Consider the following 18,744-nt stretch of genomic DNA (forward strand, 5'->3'; position numbering starts at 1 on the left):
GTGCAAGCTACTAAAGCACATACCAGAGAGCAAAGAATACCACTGATTCACATATGACAGCATGGTAATTTCATTAGAGGGATATTTAGGTACCCGGAGTCTGGACTGTCTGCTGGTGATTGACCTTCAGTAATAAAGCAATGTGGGATGAGCATTTACCTTAAAACAAGCTTAAAGACTGGTTCTGTTCTGTTATGCGCCTGCATCTCAAGCACACAGGCCTTCAGTCTGGTGGTCGTGCAAAGGCTTTAAGGTGCAAGATACATCCACAACAAAAAAACTGCACAATTAATTTCTTCTTTCTTTCCATCCATCCTCTTCCACTTATCCAGTTCAGGGTTGGGGGGCTTGTCATAGGCCAATGCAATGCACAACTCCACTCAGAAAGGCCCCTTCTTGTTGTGAAGTGACAGTACTATGTGCTGTGCTGCCCTGCAAAATTTCCCAAAACTCTGGAACAAAGAAGTAAAAAGCTGTAGAAGAACAAGTGCCCCAGAGAAAGGCCAGTCAGGCAAAGGATGGGAGCCATCTCTTCTATCCTTGTTTACTGCCAGTTACTAATGAACTGCCTGCTTCTGGGTGAAAAACTGTACACACGAACATGATTAATATACAGTCAGATGCACTGCAAAATGAGGCAAAAAAAAACAAAAAAAAAACGCATCCACTCAGCAACCTCTTTAAGGTTTAGTTCAGCGGTTACATCATCAGTTATCGATGCATGGACTGATGGATGGATTTTCTGATTTCACACAAGCAGTCATTCCCAGGTCAGTCCCATCTGCATTAGTGGCATGAACTTTTGATTACAAGACACAGAACAACAGCAAAATCAAAGTATGGTGTCAAATACATAAAGCCTAAAAATCTGCATTGGCAATGAATGGAAGAGTGACTCTGAGAACACCAGTAAATGCTGTCTCGACTCTTACTGACTTTTGTATTAGAACACAGAACAACCTCAAAAAAATAATTACTGTAATCTCACGAAGTATCTTTTTCTAAGCATTATTGGTGATAAAAATCACAGAACTGGGAGCAATCTAAATGTTTTCATTCTTTGCAGATATGAAACACATTCATGACGACTTACTGTCACACACTACACAATCCTAAGGGATAAAAATAAAATGCCCAAACGCTACAATTCAGTAGTGTTTTTATTTTTCTTCTACTCATTTGGCACACATGTTGTAGTTTCTTTAGCGAAACCATTACAGTGTATTTTTTTAAAGTAAGCAAACTATTCATTCTTTCAAGTACTTATTCAGTCCAGGAATAAAACAACTGTAATCATGTAGAACTCAAATCAGCTAAATAAAGTTCCTCTTGCAACCACTTTAGTTTCTCTTTTGTCTCTTTTGGCCTTTTTCTGATCCTTTATCCCCAGTTGTCCTCGCTCTGCAGGAGAGTCGTGTCCTTGGTTAACATTAGTCTCGCTGCTTGCCAGAGGTGATCTCTAGTCCGGTGTTTTCTTGCCTTCCTCGGTCACTCTGGTCCTGCTCCGCTTCCTGTTGCGGCTGTTGCGTTCCAGGTCTCTCCAAACACCAAGGATCACTCTACAGATCATGCACAGCACTGATGAGCAGAATATTCGAGTGTGTTGTGTTGCAAGATGACCTTGCAGCCCCAAGACTTTTCCACTGAATTGATAAGAGTATTCTGGATTTTGACACTAGAGTTTGCAGGATTATTATTAATTGTGTTATTGTCTGTATTTTCTCATGGCTGTAAAATTATATGTATTATTTGCAGAACCTGAGAAATACTGAACAATGTTATCTAATGAGGCTTCGTGAATTAATAAAATGTAGCACAATACTTCTTAAAGTATAAAAAGCAACACGAACTATGCACTGAATTTTTTCTATTGCCTCAAAAACATTATATTAGGGAAAGCAGCGTATTTCCATACCATGAAATTTAATGTAGAGAGCCTGTAAATGTATTAGCTTTCATGCATCTGTGCAGTTCTTTGTATTCTTATGAAATCATAGGAGTGAATTTGTGTGAATGTGTGTGCGACTGAATGAGTGTGTGGGCCTGAGGCAAACTCAAATGAAGCAACACTCAGCAGACACCGCCGCAGGCTAACTTCACATGAGTCTCTTTTGACACACACACGCCTAACCATGGCTTGATGGTAGGTTTCACATTCATTTTGTCAACTGGAAGCTAACAACCACCAGCATGCTGCAGAGAGGGAGGTTAGGCTTTATCAGAGCCCTTCTGAACATCTCTACATTTCAAGTGTGAGGATATAAGGCCGTTAGCCTGCCACTGTGTCACCGAACAATATCTTCATCCGACCAGCTCTTTATTACACACTTGCAGGTTGTGTTGCGTAACCCAAGACGCTGCACTTGTGTGCATTTGTTTACCTGTCCGAAAAAACCGACGGTCTCTCCAGGCAGGTAACTGAGAGCCAGACTGCAGTCTGACGATGCCGAGAGGAGGAGGAGCTTATCGCCATGTAAACACATCTCCAGGTGAGTCACGTGGTCGAGGTGTGGATGGAAACTAGATAGCAGTTTTGGGAGTTCTTTGTTGACTCCTTCACCTGGTGTGAGGCAATAATACTGAGGGACAGAGGAACAGATCATTACACAACCGCTGAGCTTTGCCACCCATAGTTACCGTTGCTAAGCTTTCTGTTTTCTCAAATCACACAGCAGGTTACAATGGCAACAGTGGCAGATTTACCACTCTCATTACCACTTCTTGTGTGTTTTATTGGTGACCATAGATTTTGCAGGCAGACATAAAAAATGACTAAAAGACTGAGGTACTTAATTCATATAAAACTGTATGTAGTACATAATAGGTGATTATGGTATGCCAAAAGACTGAGCGAGAAGTGTGTTGTGCATTCTATGGAATGAAACCTCACGAGCTGATGATTTATGTAGAAGCCTGAAATAAAGGAAGATCCTTGATATTGCACTGCAGAAAAGCTAGTTAGTGCTAATATTACAGTGCAGTAAAATTCTGGAAAGATCTGACTTTTTGGAGATGATTTGTGTTGTGAATATTTTTGCTTAACATAGATAACAGAGTGAGATGAATGCTTTTTTCAAAGAAAGACTTAGGGCTATGTTTAGCTGGGGCTCCTGAAGAGTAAACTTTTTAATGACAGAGCTGCCGCAGCTGGAGTGTACAATGAAAGTGAGATCCCACTGTAAAAGGTGACTTTTCCACGATAACCTGTATAACCCACAAAATCATATTAGCTAATGATGTCCTCTTTGGCCCAGATAGCATTTCCAAGGTTGGTAGTAACCTAACTGGCCATGAATGCCTCTATTGGCATCTTAAAGCAGATGAAGTACATTTTTAATCAATGTCTGACATTTACTGCTTTGGCTTGTTAGTTTTGCAGAGTAAATAAAACCTCTAAACTTATAACCTGTTAACTGTAACTTACAGTGGGGCAAAAAAGTATTTAGTCAGCCACCGATTGTGCAAGTTCCCCCACCTAAAATGATGACAGAGGTCAGTAATTTGCACCAGAGGTACACTTCAACTGTGAGAGACAGAATGTGAAAAAAAAATCCATGAATCCACATGGTAGGATTTGTAAAGAATTTATTCGTAAATCAGGGTGGAAAATAAGTATTTGGTCAATAACAAAAATACAACTCAATACTTTGTAACATAACCTTTGTTGGCAATAACAGAGGTCAAACGTTTACTATAGGTCTTTACCAGGTTTGCACACACAGTAGCTGGTATTTTGGCCCATTCCTCCATGCAGATCTTCTCGAGAGCAGTGATGTTTTGGGGCTGTCGCCGAGCAACACGGACTTTCAACTCCCGCCACAGATTTTCTATGGGGTTGAGGTCTGGAGACTGGCTAGGCCACTCCAGGACTTTCAAATGCTTCTTACTGAGCCACTCCTTTGTTGCCCGGGCGGTGTGTTTTAGATCATTGTCATGTTGGAAGACCCAGCCTCGTTTCATCTTCAAAGTTCTCACTGATGGAAGGAGGTTTTGGCTCAAAATCTCACGATACATGGCCCCATTCATTCTGTCCTTAACACGGATCAGTCGTCCTGTCCCCTTGGCAGAAAAACAGCCCCATAGCATGATGTTTCCACCCCCATGCTTCACAGTAGGTATGGTGTTCTTGGGATGCAACTCAGTATTCTTCTTCCTCCAAACACGACGAGTTGAGTTTATACCAAAAAGTTCTACTTTGGTTTCATCTGACCACATGACATTCTCCCAATCCTCTGCTGTATCATCCATGTGCTCTCTGGCAAACTTCAGACGGGCCTGGACATGCACTGGCTTCAGCAGCGGAACACGTCTGGCACTGCGGGATTTGATTCCCTGCCGTTGTAGTGTGTTACTGATGGTGACCTTTGTTACTTTGGTCCCAGCTCTCTGCAGGTCATTCACCAGGTCCCCCCGTGTGGTTCTGGGATCTTTGCTTACCGTTCTCATGATCATTTTGACCCCACGGGATGAGATCTTGTGTGGAGCCCCAGATCGAGGGAGATTATCAGTGGTCTTGTATGTCTTCCATTTTCTGATGATTGCTCCCACAGTTGATTTTTTCACACCAAGCTGCTTGCCTATTGTAGATTCACTCTTCCCAGTCTGGTGCAGGTCTACAATACTTTTCCTGGTGTCCTTCGAAAGCTCTTTGGTCTTGGCCATGGCGGAGTTTGGAGTCTGACTGTTTGAGGCTGTGGACAGGTGTCTTTTATACAGATGATGAGTTCAAACAGGTGCCATTCATACAGGTAACGAGTGGGGGACAGAAAAGCTTCTTACAGAAGACGTTACAGGTCTGTGAGAGCCAGAGATTTTCCTTGTTTGAGGTGACCAAATACTTATTTTCCACCCTAATTTACGAATAAATTCTTTACAAATCCTACCATGTGAATTCATGGATTTTTTTTTTTCACATTCTGTCTCTCACAGTTGAAGTGTACCTCTGGTGCAAATTACTGACCTCTGTCATCATTTTAAGTGGGGGAACTTGCACAATCGGTGGCTGACTAAATACTTTTTTGCCCCACTGTATAAGTTACAGTTTATACACCTGGTGAATCATAGTTTGGTATTTTAATCATTTATAGTTGGTCTGTTGAAACTGAAATGAAATGCTTTTATAAAGTGATGATATTGCATAAAGGCTACAAATGGATCATTTTATCCATTCTTAGGTGGTTGCTAGGCAACATTATAATTACATTATTATTTATAGAACCTTTTCAGATAGGAGGAGTTTCATGTGTTACAATAAGATAACACTGAGGGTACCTAATAACTACAAGATTTAAGTTCAGTGTTAAGAGTTACAATTTAAGCACAAAACATTTATTTTCAGTTACTTTAAATACTTTAAACTTATTTAACTAAGTTGCACATCATTTTAAGGTGACACCTGCGACTGACCTGAGAAATGTCTGGGCGCACAACTCTGTACTGTGCAATCATGTTAGTTATCCAGCTGATTCTGAGGTGCGCTCAATACTAGCCGAAGGGACAGAATTTCCACCAGAGCACTGAGATTGCCCAGCTTCAACTATATATACATAAATCTCCATAAATTAAACTGGAAGCCAATTGAGACGTACCCATCTGAATTCATCCCCTTATAAACTGTGACAGAGAGTTGAGCTCTGAATATTGTGGCAATAATACCCGAGAGGGTGTTCTTTTACTGTGATTATGAGCATGACAGTGATGCAGCTATGCTTCATACTGACGGCACGATCCAAGTCTTCATAACAAGAGTCAAAAAGTCGAAAGGCCTCTCTGAGGTATGAAAACTCTTCAGTGACCAAACGCGTGGGACATTCTCGTGTGATGAACTGAATCTCAGTGGACGTGGATGACATTACTGATGATGTGATGACTCCTCATCACTCCTCTTTTAATCGAGGTGGTCTACAAAAACAATATCTTTTGTTTAAAAAAGGAATCAATTACAAATCTCATCCATTTCTAATGGCCTCTACTGCTTTAAAATAATATTTTTTTAAAAAAAATAAAGAGGATGGAGGCATTACCTCTCTCCACTAATCCATCAGGGGAGATTTTCTAAATGATTGACTGTCTTCACTGTACTCCAGCAAGCTGCTGAGACATCACAATGACAGGCAGGGCTGTCATTTTCAGAGTGAACAACACGCTTTGATTTAATGGAAATATTCAGGGTCCACTCTTTCTTCACTGTCTATTAAAGTCTGCCTCTTGATCTCTGTCCCACCCTCGGGCTCTGTTTTCATCAGTTTCCGTCATTTTCTCTTTTTTACTCCTTTTTTTTAACACCACAATATACAAAATTGTGCACAAACCCACCTTCACGTCCCATATCTTGACTGTCCCTTCCCTGTCAGCTGTGGTTAAATATTCTCCACAGGGACTGACAGCTATTACAATAGATCCCAGGTCCCCTTCGTGGGCCGTGAACTGTCCTACCAGACGGGCGTGCTGGGTGCTCCAGAGCCTGACCGTACCTGAACCCCCGCAGGACACCAAATCTGCAGCGCCTGATGGAAATGCAGAAATAGAAATGGCTGCAATAACCAGAGGCATCGGTTATTTTAGACGTGTGTTTGGACTAGATTTGAAAAAGAAAACGCATGCTGTGGTAGCAACACCACAAGTACCAATAGGAGAAAGTCAAACAGAGTTACAATAAGTCAGTTAGAGTGTACCCATGTGGTCTAAAATGTAATCAAAATCAATTATGGATTAAAAATGCTCATATTGTTGCTAAGTGGGAATCTCAAACATCCATGATACTGAAAAAAGAAAAAAGAAAAAAGATCAGCAACATATTTCATTAAGCACTGAAATAGTCGAATTAGTAAGAAATCTGTACAAGTTCTGACTGACAATGAGATTTTTTTGGTCAACAATAAACATGGCCAGGGCTTCCTTTGTTTAGTTCTCCCTGGATCTGGCAACCCATAGAAAAAACTGCTCCACTAACATCATCAACAGAGCCACATACCTCATTGCTACAGCAAACCCGAGCAGCAGCAGCAGGCACAGAGGCCGATCATGTTTTTTTTGTTTTTAAAGCACCTAACAGCTACAGCTCAAAGCAGCAGCAGCTACTTAACAGCAAGAATAAATCTAAATGGATTTAAAAAGTCAAGGGACCAGGGAATTTTTTAAATAAATACAGGAAAGTAAACTTTGGCAGGAAAGTAGTTACAAATATCGAAAACTTGCTACATCAAAGGATCAGTGATGTGCAAATGCTGTACAGTATTTCCACACAGCCTTACTGTATTTGAAATATGTAAACACCAGACACACAATCTGTGTAAAACATCCTTAAAAAAATAAAAAATAATAATAAATGCAAGGCCATATATTCAGCAGATCTGGCATTTTAAAATGTAGAACGCCTTTAAAGTTACTTCATTGTTTGCATCAGCTTCCGCTCTTGGTTTTGCAGGCACGTCAAACTACAACACTTTTACAGCAAGCATGCTTAAAGAGGCTCACAGCAAGTAGGTGAAATTAGCTGATTTGCAAATGCGATGGCTTTATTGTTAGGAGAAAAGTTAGAAAAGTCAAAATACGGAATTTGTTTGGGTGAAAATAGTTTTCTCTCCACTCTCTCTCAGCTGACATTTAATACTGAGCTGAGGCTGCCCCACAGCGTTACACAAACATACAGCCTCCCACATCTTTTAGGACTTACTTTAAATAACACTTTAAAGAGTCCACAATCTATACCTGCAGTTGTTACAGATGTGCGTCCTGGAATGAAGAACAGTCTGGTGATGGCATCGCAGCTCTCCGAGTCCTCTGTCATTCAAAAGCACGTTGAGAAGTGAGAAGTGGGGAAACGACCCACAGTGTCAGAGTTGAGAATGAGGAACAGAAGAAAAAGCAAACAGAAACAGGCAAAAAAATTAACTTAATTTCTCCTTGTTTTAAAGATTTTTGGAAGAATTAACGTCTAATAATAATTACAGAAACGACGGTTTGAATGTGTTTGCAGCTGCTGTCGTTGAAAGTGGCACCTTGCTGCTTCTTGCAGTCTTCCCCTTCGTCATGTGGCCGGAGTTTCCTCAAAGCTTTTTCTGTGCTGCTGTTCCACACTATGATCTCGCCATGGTAGCTTCCTACTCACATCAGAAGAGGGACAAAACACAGAGGAAGAACTTGGCAACAACAAAAAAAAAAAAACCTTCTAAAAACTGTACTTTGCTTCATGGCAGTATATAGTAAACTTCACCGCCTGTGCTTTACAAGCTCTTGTGCTTACCAAGTGTCTTCACAGTAAAAGAAATACAAAGACTATACACACACACACACAAAAGAAAACTTTTTATCAACACACACTTACTTTCTTATCTTGCTGCTGAATCATGCAAGCTGGCCACTAAAAACTTCTCTAAAGATAAAGTTCAACATCTGTCCCCAGCTACCATCTGTTCCAACACTCAACCCCTAACTTTTACTGCAAGAAGAAGTGCTTTTGAAGTAATCTACATTATATATAAGCAAGAGCACATGCATGGCAATGTGTTTGTCAAAAACGGCAGGAATCTCATCAGGTCGCTCAACAGTCCAACAGCAGGACTTAATGAGATGTGTGAGGAGTGTGTTGGCTATGGGAGGTGAGTTTGTGTGAGCAATAGGAGGTATAAAGTTTATGAGAGTGCCAGTCTGCTGCATTATTCATGCAGCCCAGGGCCAGCTTCTGTATTTCAAGTGACTTTTATCATGTCCTGTGTGTGTGTGTGTGTGTGTGTGTGTGTGTGTGTGTGTGTGTGTGTGTGTGTGTGTGTGTGTGTGTGTGTGTACGGCTGAGACAGAGAGGGTCAGAGAGAATGAGAGCAGATTTCTGCATCATCTACACAATGTTGAGCTTTAAGATGTAGATGCTTTAATCCCCCTCATTAATTTTTAAAATCACTTTGATGCACTTAGCCTGCACAATTTTGACAACATACATAGAGTACACATCACAGTGCATATTTAAACAGGGGATAATAACAAGAAATACAAAGACGTACGTACACAAAATAGTACTACACAGATTTATCGCTGCACAGCAATGTGCAAAAGTCTTGAGCCGAAGGACAGACGCAACAACATTGTCATCCCCTATGTAGCCGGTGTATCAGAGAAACTCAGGAAAAATTTTTCCAAGCATGACATCCCGCTGCATTTCAGACCCAGCAACACGCTCAGACAAAAACTGGTTCACCCGAAAGACAAAACGCCAAAACACAAACTTAACAATGTGGTGTATGCTGTACAGTGCAGCGAGGAATGCTCAGACCTCTACATTGGAGAGACCAAACAGCCACTTCACAAGCGCATGGCACAACACAGAAGAGCCACCTCCACAGGACAAGACTCAGCAGTCCATCTGCATCTTAAGGATAAAGGTCACTCTTTCGAGGATGCCAATGTTCACATTTTGGACAGAGAGGACAGATGGTTTGAAAGAGGAGTGAAAGAAGCCATCTATCTCCACTGTGAGCGACCATCTTTGAACAGAGGCGGTGGTTTACGACACCAACTGTCTGCCATCTATAATCCAGTTTTGAGATCCCTTCCCAGACGCCTTAACGCCCACTCACATCCTGGGCCATCTGACCTCAGGAATTCGCATGATAAGGTGGGGCCAGGTTTCACAATGAACACACCCGAAACTCTGGCTGATTGGGACCCACGCCCAGTTTCACACCTTGGCTCAGGCGATTAGAGGATCATCAGGGGGTCCTTTTGTCCCTCTGTGGGGGGTCACTCCCACTAGGTTTATATCTGGGACTCTCCACCATTTGACCTTAAAACTGAAGAAGCTTCTTGGATGAGAGGTGAAACGTCTTCAAGCAACTTAAAGAAGTCCAGACGCTTTTCTTTGCAAGCTCCTTTGACAACATATAATAAGAAAAGCGTTTGCACGGTTTGTCATTCTAACAAACTCAAAAGTCAGTATTTGGTATGACCACCTTTATTCTGCAACACAGCCTGAACTCCCAGTGGTGGCAGAAAGAGTTTGCTTAAATGGATCATCAAATGGAAGGGCTGTGTTTGGGATATTACTGGAGGAGAATGGGTTGTCTGTCTAATGTTGCTTACAGGCTTCGCTCCATTAGCAGCAGAATAGCGTCAATGGGAGCAGCAGTGATGGTAGTAGATGTACCGTAGTGTCAAGAATAGCTCTAACACCTGTAGTCTGAACTGCAGCTCTATACTTTAGTACTATTATACTTCTGACTGCAGTGTCAGAGTTAGTAACAGCAGCAGTGACTGGCAGACGTACAATTCTGTGCAAAAACTTCTAGTCACCCTTCGTTGCTTATATTTTGCTCAGAAAATGGGAAATGGGTGGTGATTTATTAAAATGTATGCAAACTGTCAAATGCTGAAAGTCAGTATTTGTTATGACCACCTTTATTCTTCAACACAACCCTAAATCTCTTAGGCAGCTTTCTTGTCATTTCTTTAAGGTGTCTTCAGGAATAGTTCTCCAGGCTTCTTAACGGACATTCAAAGCTCTTCTTTGGACGTCACCTGCCTTTTGTTCCGCTCTCTGTCCACATGATCTACACTGCTTCGCTAATGTTGAGGTTCAGGCTCTGGGGAGACTGATAGAGCTTAACTGTGTCCTTTTCTATCCAGGAATGCTTTTAATACTTTGAAATGTATTGAAACTCATTGTCAGCAAATAAAAATGAGAACTAATCAGAACTAAATAAGTTTTGCATTAAAATGAGTTTGGAAGTGAGTGAACTGATCGGTAGTAATCTGCAGTATGGTTAGATGCGCACATTTGATCTGCCGCCAAAAAACAGGAAGGGGGAAGCTCCCGGATAAAGTGTAAAGCTTTGTAAAGTGTGTGGAGAAACTCTCACCGGTAAAAACACAACAACTGTTATACGTTACATTTTAGTTGATTGAGTGAACTGTAGATTTAGTCTACAGTTGATTCATGGTATTTGGTTGACTAAAACAAAATCAGAAATAGCTGTCAAAGTTAATGCTGGTGTTAATTACCTAAACCGTTCATGAAAGAGCCCAGAACATGTGTCACAGATGGCTGTAGGCACTCACTGTGCTACGTCTCCCCTGAACTTTCCCAAACATACTGATGATTATTTGTCTTTGTAGATATAACTAAAGAAACCAGAGGAAAACGTGTTTTTGTGACAGGTTGCTAGTAACAAAGACAAAAGACAATTTTAAAATGATTCTTTGTTAAGTGGTCTAAGTGTAGACACAACACCGGTTCTCTTAGGTTTGATGCCTTTTTAGGCTTGAGTGATTCATAGATCAGATCAAAAAACAAAACAGTCCTCTGAATGTGGTCGGGCACAAGGACGGGACTAAAAATGAATGAAAAAGCAGCCAAAGTCTAAAGAAAATTTTTAAAAGATCCTCAGAAATCCTGGACAACTATTGCTCAAGACCACTTTAAACATTTACAAGAAAGTCTTGGTCCTTGGAGCAAAAATATAAAGAAATGAGGGGTTGCCCGAAACTTTTGTTCAGTTTTGTAAAACATGATTTTGTTTTTAAAAAGATTGATTGATTTGGCAGAAACAAAGATGTTATACTCATTGTATTTTTGGCGAATACGCTCAAGCCCACAAATGGCTACAGAGGTCAGATGAGTTTTTAGCTAGTTTTTACCATTACAGAGCCTGTGCTACTGCTGTCAGTGCCAGCATGGAGCCAGTTTGCCTTGGATGCCTTGTGAGAGCGATCTCACATTTTGACAGGTTTGACAAGTAATTTCCTTGATATGAAAATCATTGCAGACAGAATCTGTCTGGTACATCAGCCAGTCATTAGTGAATTTCTCGCGGCAGCGCCTCCCATGTTTATTAAAATCAGCTTTGGGCCCAGCAAATTTGTGGTGCCAGCTTTTTTTTTTTTTGGTGGAAGTCCATGGAACCTGTTCCAGTTAACCCACCAGCACAATGTCTGTGGTAAAAAGTTCTGACTCCACCGAGTCATTTTTGAACTTCCATTCCTCTGCCTCAGTTAATGCCAACTCAAGCGGCATCACTTGATTTAATATCAATGATATTAAATATTGTTTACCATTTTTCCCCCAACAGATTTATATATACACAAAAAGAGCCCCCTCTGCTCAAAAAAAAAAAAAATTTCATTGTTGTCATCACGTCCTTTGATTTCTGCGCTTGCTATTTCTATTTGTTGCAAAACATTTTGGCCATTCATCAAACTTCAGATTAGTTGGTGACTGGTTGCTTGGAAGTTTTTCATTCACAAAGGATTAAGGGATTCAAGGAAGGAAGGAAAAGTGAAAAGGGGGGTTAGACTGAAGGAGATACACAGAACCCATATATCCTGCTGTGTTTGTGTGCACCGAAATGCACGTGTGTGTGTGTGCGCGCGCGCGTGCATGTGTGTGTGTGTGTGTGAGTGAGAAGTCAAGCAGAACCTAGCAAACACTGAATATGGATGAGGAGGCCTCAGTCCCCCATCAACCCAATGTTCCTGCTACAACTTGATTCAACTCGAGACCCAAACTAACAGATGCGTGCGCACACACACATACACACACACTCACAAAAATAATATACACAAACACAGACACGTGCACCGTCTCCTAAGCAGGTGCGAGGCCAAATAGAACTTTAAATTGACTTTTCTCACTGGTGGCCATGATGCCACCACTGCCTTCACTCGGCGGCACAAGCGCATAACTTGGCAGCACCGATGCTTTGATGTGAAAAGAGCATTACTCACTACAACCCCGAAGAAATATGCAGCCAACTGAAACTAATGCGTCATCGCTTTTAGATGCCGCCTTTTTGCTCGGTGGATTTGTCAAAGAAAGAATTTGCAACTCCAAAAAAAACAAAAGTTAATGTAGAAAATAGCGCACAGTTCTCATGCACCTTTTACTTTAATGTGCGAGAAGATAAGGGTGGAAATGCAGGAAATAGCAATGCGAATGCGATTCACCCTTTTTTTTTTTCTTTACCCCCTCCCTTTCATTCATTTTTTTCCATCCCTTTCATATGCCCAAAGGCCAGGGGAGGAGAGTAACACACAGGATATTCAAATGTAGGAGGAGTTAGGAATGAATTACACCATTTTCTGAATTTTTTGGACAAGATGTTAGCAGATGTGGATATCCCAGCACCTCTGATGACGAAAAGCTGTCGCAAAGGTTATGTTTTTGAATCTTCCCCCCAGCTTAACGCTTTCTCCTTCTAGACGTTAAAGCACTGAAGCTCAAAATATAAAAAATGTGATTTATGAGGTGACTCATTTGCATTCAGCCTGCACATTTCCAAAGTTTTTTCTTAAAATATACAAGCACCCTCCCTGCAGCCGTACAACATGCACGCACAGACAGACACATAGATGCTCGAAAGGCAGAAACACATTCATTTCACCCTTGCTTCCACTGCGAGAGTTCTAATAAACATAATTCAAATTGGGCATTTTGGATTAAATTGGAGGTGGAGGGAGCAGTGCAATGCGGGGTTATGTGTAGATGGAGGGGGGTGGGCAGTCTAAAGTACAGAGATTAGATAAAAATGGATAAATAAATTGATGGCGGGGGGCTGAGCACGGGGAAAGAAATTGCACAGCGAACTTTGAAGAAGTTTCCAAGTTTCTAAAGTAGCTCCTGAATCGTGCTTTTTGTTCTAGCTCCAACTATTCATTTCCTTCCAAACCATTTCTCCCTCCAGCTTTGAGAATACCCCTCTTATCTACCTTTCCACCTCCATCCCTCACTTTATCGCTCTCAGTACTTATCTGTGGGCTTGATCTGTCTCAGAAGGCCAGAGAGGGGCCCTGCAGTTTGTGTCTGCACGCTGCTCACACAGACTGGTAAACTGCAGCTGAACTTTCAATACGTGAGCCAAAGTGATACAACTTTACAAAGTGAAGAGCATACTGGGGCAAATTGGGTGCAGGGTGTTTGCAGTTTGAGGGTTATACAAGTGGACCAGTGGCTGGAGGATTGCCAGTTCAATCCCCCAGGCAAAAGGAAAAAAAATCTTAGAAAGTGATGAGTACTGAGGGGTCATGCCGACATTTCAAAGCAAGCCGTCTTCACATGCTAAAAACCATGACAGAGCCGTTAATTCTATGTATTTGTCCATGTAAAGAGCAGCTACTTGGTTTCTCTGTTAATGATGGCTGATACTCAGTGTGACAGCTTGGCAGATGTGATCAAGTGCCAAGGAGGGAGGGGGGATTGCAAGGTCCACAAGAAGCTTAGAAGCTTCTTTTTTTCTTTTCTTTTTTTAAATCATGCATAAAAACGTTGGAAAAAATGTTTTTGAAAAGTTCACATGAACTCGAAGAAGTGGGATGAAAAATAAAGTGATTGGAAGACGAACGCTTCTCGTCTGCTCTTCCATTAGCCAGAGGCGCCCAGTGTTTCTGCATTTTAATAAGCGCTGGTGTGATTTTAGGACACGAGTCATTTGCAGCTCACGCCGCTGAGTCCATGCACTAATCAGCTGCCAAATCATTTTGATGGTAACGCCGGAAAATGTTCTTCAGTGTTCAGGTTTTTGTTTTGTTTTTTCACGTTTTGTGTAACAGTTCTACCCTCAGTGAGGTACTGAGTAATTGTTTCTCCAAGGACTCAGGGAGGGAGAGGCAGAGAGAATCAGAATTAGAAAATACGAGTATAGAAACAGAATGTGAAAAGAGAACTGCTTGTAACTTTTTTATTGGGAATAGATCTTGAGCTTATTGGATGAACCAGTGCAGAGCCTGTTTAAACAGTGCCTGTAAGAACAGGTTGATTGCGTAGCCTCCAGTATTAACACTTGAGTTTTCTTAATGTCGTCATCTAACCATTTCATCCAAACACCAATTCTGCAGATTTAGAAAACTACAAACTTAAATTAGCTGTCGCCCTTATTAGGTATAACCAGACTGTTACATTACGGTGGGTTTTAATGTGGCTCCTGCTGATTGTTAGTTTTAAAAACATTCATTCACTGATTAGATGGTTAATGATTTTTATTAATTAATTAATAATGAGAATTCAGAGTGAAATTCTTAACATCTGTCACCACTGGCTCACATCCTCTTGTCTTTTTGGCAGTGACACCATCTCCAAACCCTGCATCCACCCTCCACTCACTCCACCCTGTCTGCACTGTCTTCTTTACTGCTCTGTGAGTGCACTGAGTGGCTTTGGATGGTTAGAAACTCATCCACCTTCACTACCTCTGCCCTTTGCAGGTTCAGCTTTGTATAACCCACACGTTATGCCATTAATAATTGTGAATGTATGTTTTAGGTGTCTTATCAGAAAAATATCAGTGTTCAAATACAAAAAAAAGTTGTTTAATTACTGCATGTCGCAGAAAAAAAGCATCATAGCTGACTGTTGGTCACTAGTCAACATTCTAGTATCTTTTTCGTTCACTGTTAGTTGCTTAGTTTATTTATAAACTGTAAATCTGTTGCACCTGCATTTGTTTGGCGAGAGACAGGGGCAAAAGCTTTTGACCACCTACACACTGACATCAGTATGAGCTTTGATGGCGTTCCATTCTAAATTCATAGGCATTAATGTGGAGTCCGTCCCACCTTTGGAGCTTTAATAGCTTCCACTCTTCTGGGGAGGTTTTCCGCAAGATTTTGGAGTGTATCTGTGGGAATCTCAGCCCATTTATCCAGATCATTTGTGAGATCAGACAGCTGCTGGAGGGGAAGTGCTTGGCTTGCAGTAATTCTAGTTCATCTCAGAGGTGTTTGATGGGGTTGAGATCAGGGCTTTGTGCGAGCCAGTCAAGTTCTTCTACACCAGGCTCATTCAACCATGCCTTTATGGATCTACCTTTGTGCACTGGGGCATAGTCATGCTGGAAAGGAAAAGACCCCACCCAATCTGCTGACACAAACCTGGAAGATTGCGATTTATTGGGCAAAGGATCAATTTAACCAATAAAGGAAAACTGCTTTCAAAAGATAGTTTCTGTTTTTTTATGAGAAACACTCGAGTGAAAAGCACACACGAGGGGAAAAAAGGGTTATGCTTGTAAAATTATGTGGTCCTCCAAACTGCTAGATGTCAGTCTCTGCCAGTCTCATATGACAATCTGAAGTGGAAAAAACTTGTGAAACAAAATCATAATCAGCCAATCAAAAGTGCAATCTGTGCATTTCTAGTTTTTTCACTTAAAAAAAACAAACACACTTCTTTCATTTCATCTCAGTTTATGAGTCCCTGTGTCACCTGTCTGTGTTTGAAGCCCCTCCCCTCCACACTCAGAGCGCAGACAGACATACAGGGATTTCTTCACTTTCTAGTGAGTTGCGGTACTGACAGGAACACGTGTGAGGGTTTTTTGTCCTCATTATACTTGACGACCTTTCCAGTTTACTTGCTTCTAATTGCAAATTTAATTAAGATGGAAATGGCAAATTAAGGCATTCTCACATTTAAAGGTTTCGGTCTGTGGTGGAGGCAAATGTCAGCCCACAACAGAGAAAATGGAAGCTGTTGTGCTTGTTGTTGAGTAATGTGGTTTGCACCAACAAAGGCCAACAGGGGAGAACACCGACTTAAAAGGGCCTGGCAGGTCTACTGTATCTGCCACATGGGGAGTTTCTAATTAGGGTATTTTCACTTCACTTTTTCATTTTTTACTTATATTGTAGAGTTTTGTTGTGTTTATACTGTGAGAGAGAGAGAGAGAGAGTACAGTTCTTTGATTGTGAATTCTGAGCTCTATTAAGTCTCTTTCTACCTTCACATGTGCACAAACACACAAAAAACACACACACAGCCATTTCCAGCAGAGACAGAGAAGCGTGAAGCTTGAGTCCTTTGATAACAACACCACTTACTTTTATCAGCAGATAACTGCAGCCAGTTATTTTTCAGTTAACTAAAGTCTGTTTTCTCAGATTCATTTTAATTTCCTAGCCTGTGTTTGTTTTTTTCCCCCTTTCTTCCAACTCTCTCTTCTGCACAAGCTCTCGTTCTTATAAGCTGTGAAAGCGTAATCGAAAAGGAAAGGTGCACACAAAAGCTACAGGCATGAATGCACACATGCATTGTTAATGACGCTTCTGTTACTGCAAAACTTTACTGAGTAAAAGAAACATTTACGTTGCATGTACAAACACACACCTGTCACTAGAGTCTGTGGGGGCTGGAATGCGGCACACAGTACAGCACCGCGATGCTGGAGTCCCCCCTTCCACTCACAGGGCTCAACAGTAGACTGCCAGAAGGAATGCAGGCGGAAAACTGTTAACTTCCTACAGAGGGACAAACACAGAGGGAAGGAAATGGTGTAAAACTGACTCCAACACAGTTTTAAGATAAGCTGCACACTGGACCATCATTATTAATTCTCTTTCTTTAGGCAACATATGTGTTAATCAGGATACATGTTATATTAAATTATTATTATAATGATCATCAGTATCACTGGCAGTTCGGAGCAGCCCTAGCAACAGTACTTGCTAGTTAGTTACACAGTAGTTACAGTACTGTGTAAAAGTATAGAGTCACTGTTGGAGTCAAATTGTTAAATGTTGCCATTATTGTACTTAAATTTGTAAGTCTTGGTTCAAACTGTATGATCAAAGACATTCTCCTGTTTCTATTGCCCTCCCCAGCCTGTTGAATGGTGGGGAGGCTGTAGTGTTTTATTATAGGCACATGAAGGTTCTGTTTTCTTGTTTAGTAAACTTCCTGCCTTTATGACCATTTTGGTGAGCAGGAGGTCACACAAACGCACCCCCAAACACAAACACACACACACACACACACACACACACACACACACACACACACACACACACACACACAGTGTTTTAACCTTTTATAGGGGGGTTTACAATGAGTGTTTGTGTAAACTGTGTGTCACAGAAATAAAAGGCTGTAGGGGAAGCTGGTTCTTTGGACTCGCTTGACACCAACGGCAGAGGACTGCTGCCGTCCATTCCCCTTGCTAGCATGTGAAAACCGGTTGAGCTGTTCGTCTTGCTTTGTTTTGTTTTTTTGTTTTGTTTTTTTTTGTTTTTGTTTTTTTTTGCCTGTCCCGTTTGGCTCTTTTGCCATCAGAATTGTTGTCTAAAGGCAAAGAAAGATGCCCAACGGATTTACTTTACCAAATTGACCATCCCAGCCTTGCCATAGTGGTCCATTTGATTCACCTTTCATTGTTTATTTTATTTTCACTTACTGAATATGGGACAGACTTGACTGGGGGAAAGAAGGGGAGAAAGAAAGAGGGAAAGAGAAACAGCTGAGAAGAGGGATGGGGGAGAAGGGCAAAAAACAAAAACCAACAGAATGAGCAGAAAGAAAAAAAAGAAGAAAAAAAGAAAAAAGAAATGCATATATCAATCACCTGGGTCACCTGCTGAGAAAGAAAAAACAAAACAAGCAGAAGACAACAAGAGTAATAGAATAAACAACATCACAATGATATATGGGAATATGACAGTAAATACTAAATATTAAACATTATTGTGCAGCACATAAGATCAACAGAACACAGTGTGCTTTGAGGTAGGAGCCAAAAAGGGTGTAGTTTGTGGGTGTGATCACCCGTGTGTACACCTGTGAGCATGGATGCGTTTGTTTTTTGTTTTTTAAAAAGGTTCCTTCATGTAATGATCTGCTAGAGGGTGTGGGGGGGCCACAGCCCCGTCCTCCAGGGCATGAAGCAGGTGTGGAGGAGATCAAAACTCCAGACATCCAGAGGCCCCCAGAACACAAGAGACCAAGGAAGACCAACAGAGGGGCAGCCGCGCCACTGTCCCAGAAAGAGCTGA

General features: G+C 41.3%; 1 protein-coding gene across 1 annotated transcript in view; it reads right to left on the reverse strand.

The window, feature by feature from the left end:
* Positions 1 to 1,337: 1,337 nt before the first annotated feature.
* The window catches only part of LOC146693747 (cilia- and flagella-associated protein 337-like), a 40,421-nt gene continuing 23,014 nt past the window's right edge, over positions 1,338 to 18,744 (reverse strand). Inside the window, exons 13-18 of the mRNA XM_085429606.1 lie at positions 17,087 to 17,217; positions 8,001 to 8,102; positions 7,711 to 7,782; positions 6,316 to 6,506; positions 2,382 to 2,579; positions 1,338 to 1,559 (exon numbers count right to left, since the gene is read on the reverse strand). Of these exons, the coding sequence (XP_085285732.1) occupies positions 1,431 to 1,559; positions 2,382 to 2,579; positions 6,316 to 6,506; positions 7,711 to 7,782; positions 8,001 to 8,102; positions 17,087 to 17,217 (823 nt within the window). The 3' untranslated portion in view covers positions 1,338 to 1,430. The remainder of the gene's footprint in view (positions 1,560 to 2,381; positions 2,580 to 6,315; positions 6,507 to 7,710; positions 7,783 to 8,000; positions 8,103 to 17,086; positions 17,218 to 18,744) is intronic.

Source organism: Copadichromis virginalis, linkage group LG14 (genome assembly GCF_057382275.1).
Source record: "Copadichromis virginalis isolate Kocher_CV1m ecotype Utaka linkage group LG14, C_Virginalis_male_GT1.1, whole genome shotgun sequence".
Lineage (NCBI taxonomy): Eukaryota > Metazoa > Chordata > Actinopteri > Cichliformes > Cichlidae > Copadichromis > Copadichromis virginalis.